This window comes from Myotis davidii, unplaced genomic scaffold (assembly GCF_000327345.1).
Source record: "Myotis davidii unplaced genomic scaffold, ASM32734v1 scaffold370, whole genome shotgun sequence".
In the NCBI taxonomy this organism is placed as follows: domain Eukaryota; kingdom Metazoa; phylum Chordata; class Mammalia; order Chiroptera; family Vespertilionidae; genus Myotis; species Myotis davidii.
In genome coordinates, this window is record NW_006288615.1 from 7,364,749 (window position 1) to 7,382,055 (window position 17,307).

The 17,307-nt window shown below is 46.9% G+C and overlaps 1 protein-coding gene across 11 annotated transcripts in view; it reads right to left on the reverse strand.

Moving 5' to 3' along the window:
* Positions 1-17,307, reverse strand: part of HDAC4 (histone deacetylase 4) — a 201,353-nt gene that overhangs the window by 116,902 nt on the left and 67,144 nt on the right. For 10 of the 11 annotated variants that reach the window (XM_015561929.1, XM_015561923.1, XM_006760506.2 and 7 more), the window contains one exon: positions 1,855-1,926. The exons of the other annotated variant lie outside the window; for it this stretch is intronic. In XM_015561929.1, the coding sequence (XP_015417415.1) occupies positions 1,855-1,926 (72 nt within the window). The remainder of the gene's footprint in view (positions 1-1,854; positions 1,927-17,307) is intronic. 11 annotated transcript variants of the gene reach the window in all.

Genomic DNA, 17,307 nt, shown 5'->3' on the forward strand with positions numbered 1-17,307 from the left:
GCCCTCCAGCTCTCAGCTCCCCCCTGGGTTTCCGATCACTGTCAGTGGCAGGGGGCTTCTTCCTGCTTTCCCTTCTTTCGCCTCGCATTGTGCCTACATATGCAAACTAACCGCCATCTTTGTTGTCAGTTAACTGCCATCTGAGTTGGCAGTTAATTTGCATATAGCCCTGATTAGCCAATGAAAAGGGTAGCATTGTACGCCAATTACCATTTTTCTCTTTTATTAGTGTAGATGTTTCCCCTCTTTTACGATAGCACTAGTTTATAATTTAAAAAGTTTAATAAAACAGGGAAAAAGAGCAAGAGGAACAGAAGGATATTCACATATAAGAAGTTAGGGGGAAGGGGAAGAATGAGAATTAACCCCTCTGCCCAAACTGAGGTCCAAGGTCTGTCTCCACAGGAAGTAGAAATTGGCCCCACATCAGATCTCAGCCAGCGGGACTGCTTCCCAAACCAGAAGGTCCATTTGAAGCCCATCTCTTCCAGCTCACATGAACACGACCCACATTTACCACCTTCTCATGGTCTGTACAGCCACTGAAAATCTTCCTCCCTCCCACCCCTGGTGGGCACCAGGAAGCTGTCTCAAAATGCCTAAGTGCACAAGGACTCAGTGTTTAAACAAAGGAAACACAGAGAGTGGGAATCAGCATTGCTAAAGCGAGCATCTTCATCAGCCACCTGAAAGTAGCTCCCACCCCAGGTCCTGAGGTAAAAAGTACACTGCTTGGTAGATGGGGAGGATACACAGATGGGAGTATAGAAGAGAGGAGACCAGCAAACCTGCAGGGCCCGAGCGCTGTGCCCTGGAACAAGCGCCTTCGAGGAGCACTGCAGAGTAATATCCTAGGTCTGTGCTTGAGGAAAGGCCAACGGCGAGCTTGGCAGACCTCAGCATCGCCCTGCACAGAAAGAAACCTCTCCTTTGACACTCGCAGCCTTGCTGCAAGCTTTGCCTTCTTTTTCAGGGGCCTGGGGAAGATGAGGCCATGAATGTGTGGTTCTGATGGGGGCCAGGGCCAAGGAAGGGCCTGCCACCTCCCTGTCTCAGCCAGCCCTGCTCACAGAGGGAGTGTGCAGAGGGGCCACAGGAAGCCTGGGTCCAGGAGGAGCCACAGAGCAAAAACCACAGAGACAGAGGCCTTCAGGACACGGCGAGGGCAAGGGTCCAGCAGCACTGCCCTCAAAGCCCTGGCTGAGCATGTACATGACGGAGCGACAATAGCTCACTCACACCCCAGGACTTCAGTAAGTTAGTTTTCTTTTCAGTAAGGCCAAGTGGACTGTGAAGAACAAACAGTACCCACACTGAGCTGAAACCCTGCAGGACACCACACGGGGAGAGATGTTTTACAAAAAAAGGAAAGAAAAAATTTCCACGGCCATGTAAACTTGGGAAACTTTGCTAAAAGCATACAATTTAGAAATATCATATATGGACTGAAAGATTTATAATCACAGTTGAAGCTTTTTTGTTAAAAAAGGGAAATCAAAAGGGCGTAGGAAACAATGTCATGGACTCAGTTCACCTCTAGAAAGGCTGGGGCCACGGTCACCGCCAGTGGCCCTGTGGCCTCCCCTGGCATGGAACTTCTGGCCCCAGCTCCAGCTCAGACACAGCCTCTGGCACTGCAACAGAGAGGATGACCCATCTCTGCCACTCAAGTAACATCCAGTCAGTGCCCATGTTATTCCCATGACGGGCAGCCTATTTTAACCCAGAAAAAAAGTCCCCCAGCTTCATAGAGCTGGTAACTCCAATCCTTTCTCTCCGTGCTCTCCCAAGAAAGTGGAGCCTCAAAATAGCCTTCAGGTGAGCTGGGCCCCAGGACTGGGAGCGCTGACTTACCGGTGCTGGACATGTGGTTCACACGGGCCGGGTTTAGCAGCTCCACAGGCTGGTCTCGACCAGAAAGTCCATCTGCAGGACAGAGAAAGTGTTTGGCTTCAGAAACTGCTTGAATTTCAATGAGAACACTTTACGTTCAGAACCTCCACGAAGCAAATCCTCGAAAACAATGATAATGTATGTGTGTCCTTCTTACTTTAGAGATGACGGATTTAATTCCATCATGGATCATTTTTATTTGCTGAATCAGGAAATAAAAGACCCTTGGTAGAATAACCAAAATAGTCCCCAAGTGAAGCTACCAAACTGACAAACACCAATTTCTGGCCAAAAATCTGGCTTAGCTGTTTGGTTTACTTCGTCAGCAACCACATTATACCTACTTGTGTTTATCAGAAGTCAGCCTTCCTGCAGAGACCACAAGCATAAAGACAATAACAGCAGAAGAGCTACTCATTCTTGCCCATCACTAACAAATGGCCTGCCTATTGAGGGAAACAGCCCCCAGGAGGCAGCTTAGCTTAAAGCAGTGGTGGGTATGTGGGCGGGACAATCAAGGAAACAGATGAAGACACAAACCTTTTAGAAAAATACCTGGCCAGGAACTGACAATGTTTAAGAGATGGTTTCTGTTGCATCCCCTTTTAGACTTGGACTGTCTTTAGGAATGGTGTCTATGTGTTCCGGCTACTGCGGAGCTGGGTTTAGAGACTGTCCACACCTAATCTTGTAGAAGGCTGCATGCATGTAGACAGCCTGAGACTTTCCACATTGTCTCAGAGAGAAAAGAAAGAAAACTAGCAAAACTTCCAGGAATCACGCTTCTTTAAAATTAGCTCCTGACAAGTATGTCAAATGGCCTGCGTGAGAGGCATGTCCTTATCCATGACGGTGTGGAAGGTACTTTTCTTACCAACTTAAGGTAGAAAACACAAGTTGCACAGAGCAGCCATCAGGTCCCTTAGGCAGACTTTCAATCGTGACAAAAACAAGTAACTCAGGTCTACTGACTGTCATAAAACCTTGCTTTGTATCCAAAATGGGTAACATTTTGTGCAGCCCTCACATTTTGTGTTATACAACTCCCATGTGTGTTTTTGGAGATGTTAAAAATCTAAGGACAAAATTAGTGACCCAAGAAGGTCTAAAAAGGTGCTCCCAAGAGCTGAAGAGCATCTGAGGAAGGGGGCAAGGCATGTGAGGCCCCCAAATTGCCCTCTGTTATGGCCTGCATGAGCCCCTCAGCACTGCACCACAGGAGAGGGATGGAGCAGCTCTGACTGTGCACCCGCAGGGACAGCAGTTCCTGGGCAGCTCAGAGAACCAAATGCTGGTATTTGTAGTCTCTCCCACAGTCAGCACCCTCTCCCCAATTCTGGCCACGTGAAGGTACCACAATAGTTATAAGAAAAACAGCATATTAGAGGGTTAAGACAGTCCATGCTCCCTGAGTCAAGAGAAGGATGGAGGCAGGCCACTGAGGCCACCAGGCCCAACTACTGAGGCTTTTCTCCTAGAGCACAACCACCCCGAGCTGGCCTGACCACAGAACTGTAAACCTAAGGCTCTGAGCACCTTTATTGCCACTCACACCGATACCTCGAGACAGTGATGGGAAATGGGTCTCAAACCTTTCTCCTGAAAAGAAGTAGGCGAAATTGATTTCATTTATAGATGGAGTGATTCATTTAAAAAACTGAAAAATTCAGGAAAGTATATACATATTCTGACTTTTAACCCACTGTGAACACTTCAGAAACACCAAAAGGCACTTCTGAAAACCTGTCCAGCTGCAGCTCCTGGATGGGCGGGGTCAGAGCAGGTGCTGGGAGGTACCACCTGTACAGGGCTCCACAGCTGGGCTCTGAGAATGCAAGGGCTGTTCTCTCTGGCTCCACCAGACAATACACGTCCCTAAACCATCTTCCTCAACTCAACTCCTCAATGTCCACCCTCAGCTTCCATCTGAGTGAAACGCTAAAATCAGAAGCAGTTAAGACACCCAGACGCCAGCCAGTGTCCTCATTTCACACTGCAGTCCATGGCACAGGGCAGCATCCAGCTCAGTACAGACCTTCCATGATGCGGGATGAAGCTACTCTCTGCCCCAGGCCTAAAGATCTCAATGCTCGCCACATGAATAAATGATGCCTAATAATACGTTCCTCCACCCACACTAAAGCTGGAAGATGCATTAAACCTCCATGCAATCAATCCCAAGTGTAAGTTAAAGGCACGCAGTATCAGAGTATTCAAAAGCTTCACCATGTAGTTTAAATCACTGTATGGCTGGGCTGAGTCTTGGCTCACCCACCACATTTCCGGGCATTGGCCCTAGGGCAGTGGTCGGCAAACTGCGGCTCGGCAAATTGCGGCTCATGAGCCACATGCAGCTCTTTGGCCCCTTGAGCGTGGCTCTTCCACAAAATACCGAATTCTGCTCATGGGCCACAAAGTTTCAATCGCACTGTACACGTGTGCGCCTGGACGTGGTATTTTGTGGAAGAGCCACACTCAAGGGGCCAAAGATCCGCATGTGGCACGCGAGCCGCGGTTTGCCAACCACGGGTCTAGGGTATGGCGTACTGAGTCACCAGAAAATAATCGTATTCGTGAACTAGCTGGCAACCCACAAAACACTGCCATTGGATAAGAGCATGGCAGATTCCATACGTAAACTGAAGCAGAGCACAGCGCACGGTGTTAGGGAGAGGGACTGTGCCTGTGCTCAATACACAGACAGGCTGGGCTGGCTGACATGGAGGCAACCTGTACACTCAAGCCCTGACTGTTCCACATCCTTGTGGAATAAATCTGACTTAGATCTAGTAGGAAAGTGTTCTGGGCTAGCATTAGGTTACCATTAAGGTGCTCTGCCTCTCCAGAAAGGAGCTACTGTGTGAAACTGCCTATGAACAGCAGGAGGGTCTAAACCAGCTGTGGGCAAACTACAGCCCACGGGCCGTATCCGGCCCGTTTGAAATGAATAAAACTATTGAAAAAAAAACACCGTACCCTTTTATGTAATGATGTTTACTTTGAATTTATATTAGTTCACACAAACACTCCATCCATGCTTTTGTTCCGGCCCTCCAGTCCAGTTTAAGAACCCATTGTGGCCCTCAAGTCAAAAAATTTGCCCACCCCTGGTCTAAAGACTCAATGTGATTCACCATGGGTGCGCAAAGAGCACAGTCACGTGTGTACCGGGAGCTGACAGGACCACACTCACAAACATAGGCACTGCAGAGGGGCAAGCAGAGAGGCCTGTCACCAGACACTTGCAGCAGAAGGCAGGGCAGCAGCATGAGCCCTTGACAGCTAAACATCCTGCCCTCGGCTCCTCCCAAGTCACTCATCCAGCAGGACACCATAAGCAGAAGCTGTGACCTCATCACTAAAGGAGGGAGACAAAAAGCCAAAAACAGGTGCTTTCAAAGAAGGCAAGTAACAGACCTGATAGGCAGGCCTCATGGAACTGAACAGCACAGAGTGCCTGGGAGATGTCTCTGAGCAGAAGCAAACAATGAGGGCCACCAAGAACAGACTGGACATTGGGACACGAGACAAGACAACCACCACCGCCTCCAATACTGGCCCCAGAGTCCTGCAATTACCTGGTTCAGGTGCCCAAACTGAGTCCTGGGTGTGTGACCTGGGCATGTGGTTGGTAAGAACCTGATCACATGGCGAAGACTCAGCTTGGGAACACAGAGGCATGTCGGTCCTCCCTAGTCTTGGAGGATTCAAATCTAATTACAAAGAAAAGACATCCCAACTCCATGTAATACTTGCAGCAGTGACGTGCCACACAAACGCCATAGTAGTAAGACAAGAAAGTTGGAGTAAAGCAGCACAGGGACCAGAGCCCGTGACATATCCAAGCAAAGGCCTGACAAATCCAGTTCCATATCTCAGTTCCCATGAAAGAGACTTCAGGATGTGCAGCTGGGACCAAATCCTGGGACAAAGCAGAAACCACATTTGAGGGGCAGAGGCTGCAAAGGCTGAGATGACAGTTCAGAACCCAGATCTAAGTGGATTGCCAGCAAGTAACCAGGTAGCCAAAAGGCAAAACATACACTTTGCCAGGAAGAAACAGCAAGCAGTGGGAATACAACCACACAGGTACAGGCCAGTGCCCATGGAGACACACTGGTCCACGAGCCCACGCAGGCTTGCACCTTAATGCTATGTTGCTTCAGACAGCACGTTTCAGAGTGAGCTGAAATGAGGATTAGGCATAATTTTCATATTTATGTCCTTTGCTGAAAGTTCTAAGCTTTAGGAGGAAGCAGCAGTAAGAACCTAACATTTAACAGGAAGAAAGCAATCAAAGTCCTACTTCCTCTTGGACCCTGAAACACCCACTGCAGGCAGGTTTTCTCCCTGGTCTGCCTCCATGGGAGAATCTAATCTGGAAACCCATTGGATGGGACTGTGGTATTTCATGTCTGCAAATGGCTACTTAATTAGCTCATGGAGCTGAAAGGGGGGCACACATGCAGAAAACAGAAGTGTGGAGCATGCATGTCCTCCAAGTCCCCTCACAATGTGATTCACCATGGGTGTGCAAAGAGCACAGTCACGTGTGTACCGGGAGCTGACAGGACCACACTCACAAAGAAACAGCCGGGTCTGTTTCAAGATTACAGGCTCTAGCTTAAAAATAACTGCCTGCTGTAACTCAGTGTCATCCCAAGGGGCAGCAGAGATGGCTTTCAGAACTCTACCTTGAGTGATAAGCACCGAGGTCTCTAACAGGAATCATGGCCTTAGGAGAAAAAGGAACATCACTCTCAACTCACCTGGCCTGCTCCCACCTTTAACTCATGGGGAAAGGGCCCAGCAGGGCTGAGCTCTGTGCCCAACATCATGCAGTTGGCACCCCCAGATCCCAGCATGGCCTCATCTAGACCAGTCCCAAGCCTGAACTGGATCTGGGGCGAAAGCTCACTCACTAGGACCTGTACCAGCAACTTAGGGCTTCAGGAACAGCTGACTCCTCCACCCCAGGAACCTGTGCTAAAGAGGAAGAAAGCAGGAAAAGACAGACAACACTAGGAAAAAAAGAGAGAAGAAAGGGGTTGGGAGGGATGAAAGCACATACCAGTTAATGATTCATGCCCTCTTTCACTTTTCAGGTCCAAGTTTCCAAAATTTCTAAAGAACAGAAAGAGTTCACAGGGCCTTCAATGGAACCCACTGACAATGTTGGGCAAGTGCCAGAGATACCGGCCCAGGGAGGCCCCCGGCCCCAGCTGCACTGTGAAACCTGCACAGCTGCCAGCCCAGGGACAACTCAACTGCCCCCTATGAAGGGCATTGGCATTCGGGTCAGACCAGGCATGGTCAACCAGCGGGGACTCAAATAATGTGGACCGAAGCAATTTCTGTGACAACTCCGACGTAATCTATGGGATGAAAAAGCCAAAGCAAAACCTTCAGACACTGAAGAAGAAGGTGGCCCCACCCCTTTCATGATAGAAGTATAAATTACACTAGAGGCCTGATGTATGAAACTCCTGCAAGGGGCTTGGCCCTCACAGCCACAGAGGCTTGCCTCGGCCCTCGCAACCCAGGCTTTGTCTGGAAGGTCGTCCAGAAGGATGTCCCAAAGGTTGTTCGGCTGTCCAATCTAAGCATATTACGCTTTTATTATTATAGATAATTACAGAGCATCTGCATTTTACTGCCAACAGGAACATTATGTTTCTTGGACCAATAAAGGCAGTCCATGAGACACACACAGGTGTTACCTGTGAGAGATGGGATGGGGGGGGGAATTATGGGAAACAGCCCCCCATACACTACCCAGTCCCACCCAGGAGGGGAGGAAGAGGCATCTGAAGTTAATTTTGCCTCTGGGATGACAAGGAGACCAAGCATCTTTCTACATGCTTACTGGTAATCTGAATTCAAGTCTTTCGTCCATTTTTGTTGTTGTTGTTAATTGGGTTGTCTTTCTCTTACTGTTTCAGAGGAATCCTCTGTTAATTACACACTACAGATATCACCTCCAAAATGATGTCTTCTCTTTATTTAAGACCACAGGTATCAATCTTTCTGTTAAAGCTTATGTTTTTTATGTCAAGTTCAAGAAAATTTGCCCTACCTGGAGGTTGCAAAGATGTTTTATCACACTGTCATCTAAAGTTTTGTATCTTCCCTTTCACTGGCACATGGGGATGGAATGATGCAGCAGCTTACCTCCCCAGGCACCTGCTCTGCTTCTGTCACACCCAGCAAGGTTTCCTGTGTCGTACCTGAGGCTCGGTCAGGGCAGACAGGGCCAAGTGTCCAAGTGCCCCAGCAGAGCACTGAGGCAATGAGCAGAAAAGCTGGCTCTCAGTGAAGAAAATACCACAGGTAAGGGAGATCACAGCTGGTTACTTGGGAATTTTCTTTGGGAAAATTTCAAAAGTGAAAAGGCTACCTACCTCACCCACACCTATTTGAGATACAACCCACAAACCAGAAAGCTTCAGTAATGGGGAAAGAACAGCTCAAGGCACAGGCCGCAAGGAGGAACATCAGTAGAGCGGTCTGAGGGCACAGTGGGGTCTGTCCTGTCCCCACAGAGCTGGATAACACTGAGCCAGAGAGTAACAGGGCTTGGACACCAAGGATTGAGCAGAGTCAACAGCTTGGCGGGTGGGCATTGCTGGCGTCCAGGCAGCAGTGCTCTGGAAGGCCAGACAAAGCTGGCTCTGTTGTATGGTCAGAGGCAACGTTTCCTGGAGGGAGCGTCTCAGCACGTCTTTTAGCTGGTCCTCTGGGACCAGTCTGTCATGCCCCTTCCTCCCTGAGTGAGACAACATGGAGACCCACCGTTCTCAGATGCTCTCACTGAGTGGCCATCAGCTCAACTATTAACAAGAGATATAGACAAATCTGGAGAGAATGTCCAGCCACCTTTGAAAACAGATCTGTCCCAGCCCCTAAAAGGACGTCCATCTGCCCCACGGGGACAACCAAATCGGGTGAGTCATTTCAAAGCTGTTTTGGAGCACTAGAGGTGTAGGAGGGGACAGTAACTTCGGATATAAACTCTGTAGGTTTCTGAGTCTGTATGAGAAATAGCAGACAACAGAATCACACAGTACCACAAAAAGCACCCCGAATCTGTACAGGGCTCACTGAAGTTCAGAACTGTCCTCTGCACAGGTTCCCTAGGGCGAAATCAGCAAGGTCCAAAGTCAAGCCATAAGACCAACACTGAAGCCGGCTCTGACATCTACTTGTGAATAACCCCCTTCTCCCACTGCTCAGGCTCATAGCTAGGTCAGTGAAAACCTGGAGGCAAACCCTTCCTAGCACCTACCACTGTTCTGCAAGAGTCCTGCTCTCTGAACCAACACCTCTTAACTGCCCAGCAGTGTAATGAACATACTATAAAGAGCAGGGCACGAAATCAGCTCCTCTCCACTCACCCACACATCGGTGATGCTACTGCTCTATCCTGCCTGGACACAGAATGTAGGCCAAGGCATCTGATGGGGCACAGCATCTCCTGAAAATGTGAGTCGCACTACCTCCACGTGATGGATGAGCCACTTCCATGAGCATTAAAAATTAGCTCACAGGTGCTTGTGGTTAAGTGATAGGAAGCCAGAAAATAAGTACATATTAATAAGCAGCTAAAGAGAAATGAGTCCCTAACTCATAACAATAAACCAGAAACAGCCATGTGGAGCAAGTCCACGCAGGCATACTAACTGTGTGGATAGAGCGCAGTCAAGCTTCACCTAACCCAGCAGGCCGGGCAAGATGGAAACAGTGTGGACCCTACTCACCCTTTCCCCAGCCACACTGGCCTCAGAGGCAATTCTTGTCCTTCATACAGAAAAAGGAGCCTCTGCCCTCTCCCTTTAATGCAAGGTTTCAGAAGTGACCAAGACCCAGCACACTCAGGAAATGCTCAACCATGCTGGCCACAGAGGGACCTCAAGCCACCAGGCTGAATGCCAGCAGCAGGAGCCCACGGGACATTCAGCCCCAGAGGTCACATCGGCAAATGTCTGCTGATACCATGCTGTTGCAACAGCCAACAGTCACCTGGGGTCAAAAGGCTTTCTCTCCTAGCACTCTTTAGGACAGTATTTGCTCCAAGTCACTGAAAGTATATTTAGTTTTCCTAAACTAACATTCTGGCCCTATCTTGCCAGAATAAAACGACAAAGTTTACTTTCTAAATCAGAAATAACAGCTAACTGGTACTGGGCACTTATTATGGGTCAGGCACTTGTCTAAGAGTTTATTCCTGTCATAGCGTGCTTAGTACTTACCAGGGAAACAAATGGTATAAGTACTATTATTGCCCCCATTTTAAAGATGAAAAAGTTAGCAAGAGGCATGGTGAAGGTCATTATGATCAAGGTCAGACCAACTCTGCAGGTCTATCTCTCCATACTGCCAACTCTACCTACAAATTCACATCATTCATTCATTCAACAAATGTTACTGAACTGGTTATTGAGTGATTGTCATAATTCTGGGGGTAAAAACTGGCACTGTAATCTTCCACTGGTGAAGACATGACACACACACATAGCAAACTGTGTGTTTCATGCTGGGAGTAGAAATCATGGAGGTAGGATGTGATTGGGGATCATTCCTTTAGATAAAGTGATTGAGGGAGCCCTGTGAAGAGGTGACATCTGATTAGACACCTGAACGACATGCAAGAAGGAGCCATCTAAACCACCTGAGCAAGAGTGTCATAGGCAGAGACAGCAAGGGGAAGGCCCTGAAGAGCAAGTGCTGTGGAATCCAGTAGAAGGAGCCAAGGAGCCAGAACAGTGTGAGAGGACCTGGGCTGGCCACTGATCCTGAAGTCTCCTTTCTGCTGCCACAAAGAGCATGACCCAGGGCTGGGGGACAGAGGGAGAATGGAAGCAGAAAGAAGAGTGAGGGCTGTTTCCATGGTCCAGGTAAGGATGAGGATGCTCTCCATGGAGCTGGGAGATGTGGTCCAATGTGGGCTCTATTGTAAAGGTGAGTCCTTTGGGACTTCTGGGTGGATGACACATGGGTCTGCAGAACAAAGACATTCACCCAGGTATGAAAAACCAGGAGAAGATAGAGGTGGTGTGTTTGCTGGGGAAAGGCTGGGAACCCAGAAGGCAGGTCTCACTGACCTGTTCATTCTGAAAGAGTAAATGGAACTTAAAACCTCCTCTCGTTACTTTATGACTTTCTCAGGAAAAAAATTACAAAAAATGCTCAAGATTTATCAATGGTTCAAAATTCAAGATAGTATGTATTTCAGTTTAGCTATTCCACTCATTTTGCCAGTTTATAGGCCCTGCCACTGCTTCCCGCCCACCCCTTAACTCACTCTTCACTGCTGCCCTCACGCCCACTGCCCAGATGCCCAGCCTGGGTGGGGCCTCACCTTCAAAATATGTATCAATCTCTGCAGCTGAGCTGCTAAGAGAAAAAGAGGGAACTTAATATTAAATGGTATACACTCCACCCAGAAATTTTGCCAGGAAACAAGTGCACAAAGCACCCAGAGGTGAGAGTGTGTTTCACCTATGTGGTCAGTGCCTTGTGCTGGTTTCACCTCCTCCCCGATGAAGACTAGTTTCCCTTCCCACAGGCACTGTGCACGTGGAAGGTCACTGCTCCAGACTGCAGCCTCCTCTGGAACACCCCCCTTAGTGGCAGCACCTGGCACATCGCAGTTGCCACACATTTCCTGTTATGGTGCATAGACGTCCCCTGGTTCAATCAAATGCCCTGATTTAATTTCATGTTTCTGACACATGCTGTCAGGAGCCAAGTGTGCTCCAGACACATGGCATCAGGTTCTGGGAACCCTGTGCTAACAGAGACACAGACTGGCCACAGACCTTAGAGAAGATGAGCAAGTACTATAACAACACTATTTCATCCTCAGCACCCAGGTATCAGCCCCAAAGATGTGCCCAAAGACCCTGGAATGCCTCGCCAGAACCAGTAGGGTGACAACGAACCCCACCCTGTGCCCATGGGACAAGTTGCATGTCTGTGTGACCCAAAAACTGCATGGCCTCCCTTGTGTCTTACTAGGGCAGCTTCGCACAAGGGCTACTTGTCCCCATCTGATGCTTGGGGGCTGTCAGGGGCTGGAGTCTCCCTCCAGCAGCTCATCTAGGGGCAGGAACAGTAGGTACAGAACCGAGGTACTGTCTCACTGGTGGGGAAGCACCTAGAAGTCTGAGAGTTTCAGTGCTCACCATCAGCAGTGACACATGACACTGTGCTCTCTTGACATCTCAACCTTTCCCAGGGGAAGTGAATTTCAAGGGAACCAGCCCTTAAGGGTCTAGGAAAGTGCTTCCTCCCTAGAAGCTATCATACTCCATCCACCTGCCCGCATCCCAGATAGGAAGGATCACTTTCTGCAGTCTGACACTGGACTGTCATACCTGGCAAGGCCCTGCTACCAGAGGTCTCGGCAAAAAAAAGACAAGAGAGGACGTCCCATGAATTACACTAGGACAGCGGTTCTCAACCTGTGGGTCGAACGACCCTTTCACAGGGGTCACCTAAATACATCCTGTATATCAGATATTTACATTACGATTCATAGCAGTAGCAAAATTACAGTTATAAAGTAGCAACGAAAATAATTTTATGGTTGGGGATCACCAAACATAAGGAACTATATTAAAGGGTCCCGGGATTAGGAAGGTTGAGAACCACTGCACTAGGAGATGAGCTGCCCAGACCTGGTTCGTAGGAAGAACTTCCTCTGCCAGGACCTCCACCACGCACCTCAGGGTTCACCTACAGCCCTGAGGCAGAGAAAAGTGCAGCCAAACAGTCTGAAGAGCCCCGCCGCTCTCCTCCAGAGCCAGAGCCATGCAGAGTCCAGCAGAAAAGAGGGCTTTCAACAGGGGCAGCTTCTGTTTCAGAAGCTTTAAATCATTTCTAGTTTTCCTTTCTTTATTTTTGTGTTGCCTAATAATATACAGCATATTATTATTATTATTATAAATATATTTTACTGATTTTTTACAGAGAGGAAGGGAGAGCGATAGAGAGTAAGAAACATCAATGGGAGAGAAACATCGATCAGCTGCCTCCTGCACAGCCCCTACTGGGAATGTGCCTGCAACTGAGGGCATGTTCCCTGACCAGTAATCGAACCTGGGACCTTTTGCGCATAGGTCAACACTCAACCACTGAGTCATGCCGGCCAGGCAGTATCGGGCCTCTTTAAAATGAACCCACGGTCGGGTTGTCCACACACAGAAGGGGGCTGCTCGAACCTGGGACCCTTCAGTCCGCAGGCTGACGCTCTATCCACTGAGCCAAACCGGTCAGGGCACAGCATATTATTTTTAAATATCTATTCTGTTAAAATTTTTAAATATATATTTTTATTTTAAGAAGAGAGGGGACATACAAGTCACATACCCCAAATGCCACAGCTGTTAGCATTTTAGCATACTTGGCAGGGAGACTTCTAGCCTCCCAGGCATGATGTGTGCATGACGATACTGCAACCTGCTTCACACAGGCACCTCCTTAGAGTCCAGACCGTGTGCTCCCTCTGTGCCCAATTCTAAGTGTTCAGAAGCTTGCATGTGTGCTCAAGGTCACTTTATCACCATTATTTCTCAAGAATTCCATGGCACACCCCTCCCTCCAAAAAAGCTAGCTTTCCTGGGTACTACTCCGAAAAGGCCTGCAATCTGCAAAAGTCACTCTTACATTTTCATTACACACAGTGTGGATGTACTCTACAGATCACAGCTTCCCCCAAATCAGACTCTCTAAACCTGATCATTATTCCTTTTATAACCACTTTTATACAATGCTAACTTCAGTTTCTAAAAATACAGTGATTACACTGTATCATGTTCTATTTTAACCTTCTAAAAATAGAGCTACTGGCAGGAGCAGCAATTTGCTGTTAGATGTTAACTATGCTAATGTCGGTGACAGGATATGAATTTCTGTCCTTTTGACTCTTTCAGCCTGTGGCTTCCACATGACTACTCAGGAGTCCAGCACCTGCAGCTGGTGGCACCGAGGTTGAGCTGTGAGTGCCAGAGCCCAGAACCACTCTGAATTGTCCCTGACCTCACATAAATGATCTGGCCTCATTTTCCACATCTGTAAAATGGGTGACATGTCCACCTCACAGGACCAAAAGAATTAAATCAGGCCACTGAGTGAGCCCCCCACCTGACACCTAGCTCACAGGACCTGCTCACAAACAGCAGGACCATGTGCCATGAAAACCTAAGTGTGGAAGTGGGTCCTCTGACTTTCACTCCCATCAGCAGGTACATTACTTCCCAGGTTCCAGCAGTAATTAAAGGAAAATCAAGAGACACAGGAAGGAGCAATACAACAGGAAGCTTTGATGTCCCACACAAGTCCTTCTTGGGGACAGGCCAACAGGTCTATGCATGCACTGGGCCTCACTTCTTCTTCTCTAAAGGACAGGCTGGCCCAGACAAGGCCGGAGAGTGGTAGACTATTTCCAAATAGCCAGGATGGCTTATTAAACAGCAAACAACCTTTCCAAATTTTGAACCTTAATATATATATATATATTCTTAAATATATACAAATTTATAGGCTATTTCTTATCGCCTGTTTTGTAATGGAATAATCTTTGAATTAAGAAGTAGAAATAAAATCATTTCTCCCCTGCTCTCCACATAAACATGTGCACTCTCACTTTCCAAACTGTTCTCTATAAACAAACCTGGCTTGATGTTCCCTGGCTCAGCCCCTACACCCTTGCCTCCCAGCAAGAGTCCTGCGCACCTGGTACTGCATGGAGCAGAGTGGAAGCCTGATGACATTTTTATCCCACCTGCTTTACAGACTACCTGAATTGGTGACATGTCTTCAGCTTCTCATGAGATATCATAATTATTGGAACACATTCATTTCATATTTTTCAATATTCAAATCAGATGAAATTCAATCATGTCCCAGTGTATTCGTTTGTGACAATGAGTAGAAGAATAATGGAGCAAAGGAAATCTGTAGAAACCACCAAAAAAAAGAGCAGCCTTTCTTAATCTATATAGCCAATTACACCAGTACAGACAGATTATGTCCAACTGCTTAGTCATGAAAGCAATCTGAAATTAAAATGAGCATCCTTAGGTGGGTACTCAGTTATGATTGATCTACATTAAAATATCCACAGACAATGAGAAAGAAGGGCAGCCTTTTAACTCAACTGTAAGAAAAGAGGAACTGAAAATGAGAGTAGTCGAGTCTGTGCTGCTTGGCTGACACACTGAATTAACAGGGACACCTGTGGCAAAAACCAATTTCACACCTGGGAAAACACAGGGCCTACCCATGTCCACAACACAGAGCTGAACAATTTACCAAGTTATCACAACCTGAGGCTCCTGAACCTTACCAGACTTAGTCCATAAGGACTCCTCATTTCCCAAAACAAGAATATAGAAATGGTGAGTGTAAAGTAAAATAAAATCCAACCCCAATTTTAAAAGAAAAGCAGAGAAGACCCTGTTACCAGAGGAGAAAACAATAGGAGGTGCTCTCTAAGCAAGTGTACTGAGACCCAGAGTCCTAAGAACCAGCCGTGGGGTGAGCTGCAGGCACGTCCATTGAACTTGTCCTGACAGAGAGCTGGCCTGAGACTCCTTCATAAGAGCAGAACTCTGGAGTACTCCTGGATCTATGAAAATGGGCTGGACAACTCCTCCCACCAGGCCACGGAGGCAGAGGATTGCTGGGAAGAGTCTCCTATGAAAAACTGAAGCCCTAAACCTGGCCCATGCAAGTGTGGCCTCCAGATTCACATCACTTAAACAGTTCTGGAATCCTAAGTCTAGAAATTAAGGTAAAATCCAGACCTGAGCTTGCGAAACCCTGGAATCCCAGGAAAGTCAAGAAAATGGCTTTCATGGGAAACAGCCACATCTCAGGACACATGAGATGCTAACGGCAGAAGAAGAGGAAGTTGAAGGGAAAGGGTAGAGATGCAGGGAAGAAGAAAATAAAAATGAAAAACCTTCTGCTGAAAAGTTTACAATTAAAGTAGAAAAGTACAAACAAATAATACATGTAAACAACCCATCAACACCACAACCCCAAGAGTGGTCGAATTCAGCTGCTTGTCCAAAAAAGGACTCCAACGTATCTGCAAATATTAGAATATGGAAAATACTATGAAGCATGCATGTTTTAAAAAATAAGATGTTAAATAAAAGGAAAAAAACTGTAATAAAAGAACTCTGGAAAAAGAGAAATAGAAAACCATTAAAAAAGAATAAAAAGAGCCCTAACCGGTTTGGCTCAGTGGATAGAGCATTGGCCTGCAGACTGAAAGGTCCCAGGTTCGATTCCAGTAAAGGGCATGTACCTTGGTTGCGGGCACGTCCCCAGTAGGAGGTGTGCAGGAGGTAGCTGATCGATGTTTCTTTCTCATCGATGTTTCTAAGTCTCTATCTCTCTCCCTTCCTCTCCATAAAAAATCAATAATATATATATATATATTTTTAAAAAGAATCTTTCAGAATGAACTGGATAACAGGTCTATAGCATTAACCTGAATGCAGCTCCAAAAGGAGAAAAGCTAGAGGAGAGAGCCATGGGTAAAAAGGCAAGGAGAGGTCCAATAGGGTAATCTAGTCTGACTTCCTGAAGTAAAGAATAGAGAAAATACAGAAAAGGTAATATTCAAATCAATAATAAAGGAGAGTATTTCAGAATTCCAGAGATATAAGAGTCCTTAGATTTAAAAAGCATGCTAAATCCCAAGCAGGGTGAGTACAAATCTGCACACTGCAACACAATATCAGAATATCCACCAAACAGAAGCACCAAGATGAAAACACAAATTACCTAAGAAGAAACAACAGGCCTGAGAGCTAATTTTTGACAGCAACACAAAAGTCAGAAGACATTAAAATAGCTTTCAAGCTGCTAAGTGAAATACAAGTCACCTACACTTCTATACCCAGCTAAAGCACTCACTGTTCAAGAAAAAGGGCTCTTTTGGGGACGGTTATCTACAAGCACTCAGAATGGTCCAGTGTTTGACATACTGGCAGAGGTGGTCCTACAGTAAAGTCTCTAATAAAATGAATACCTTTATACTAAGAAGGTTGGGAAAGCACCACAATCTGCATGTGGCCTGTGCCTAGGCTGAGTTCTGCTGTGAGACCCAAAGTTCTAGTGAAGTTGTCTAAAATGAAAAAAGATGTCAGCAAGGCCTGTGGTTGGATCCACTGTGCTAAACGTGTCCAAGACAGGATCAAGTGTGCTTTCCTTATTGAGGAGTGGGAAATGGTTGACAGTGTGGAAGGCACAAGCACAGAGTCAGAGAGCTAAATTTAAAATAGGAAGCTTTTTGAGTCATAAAAACAATGAAAAGAAGAAAGAAAGAAAGAAAGAAAGAAAGAAAGAAAGAAAGAAAGAAAGAAAGAAAGAAAGAAAGAGAGAAGGAGAAAAGAAACC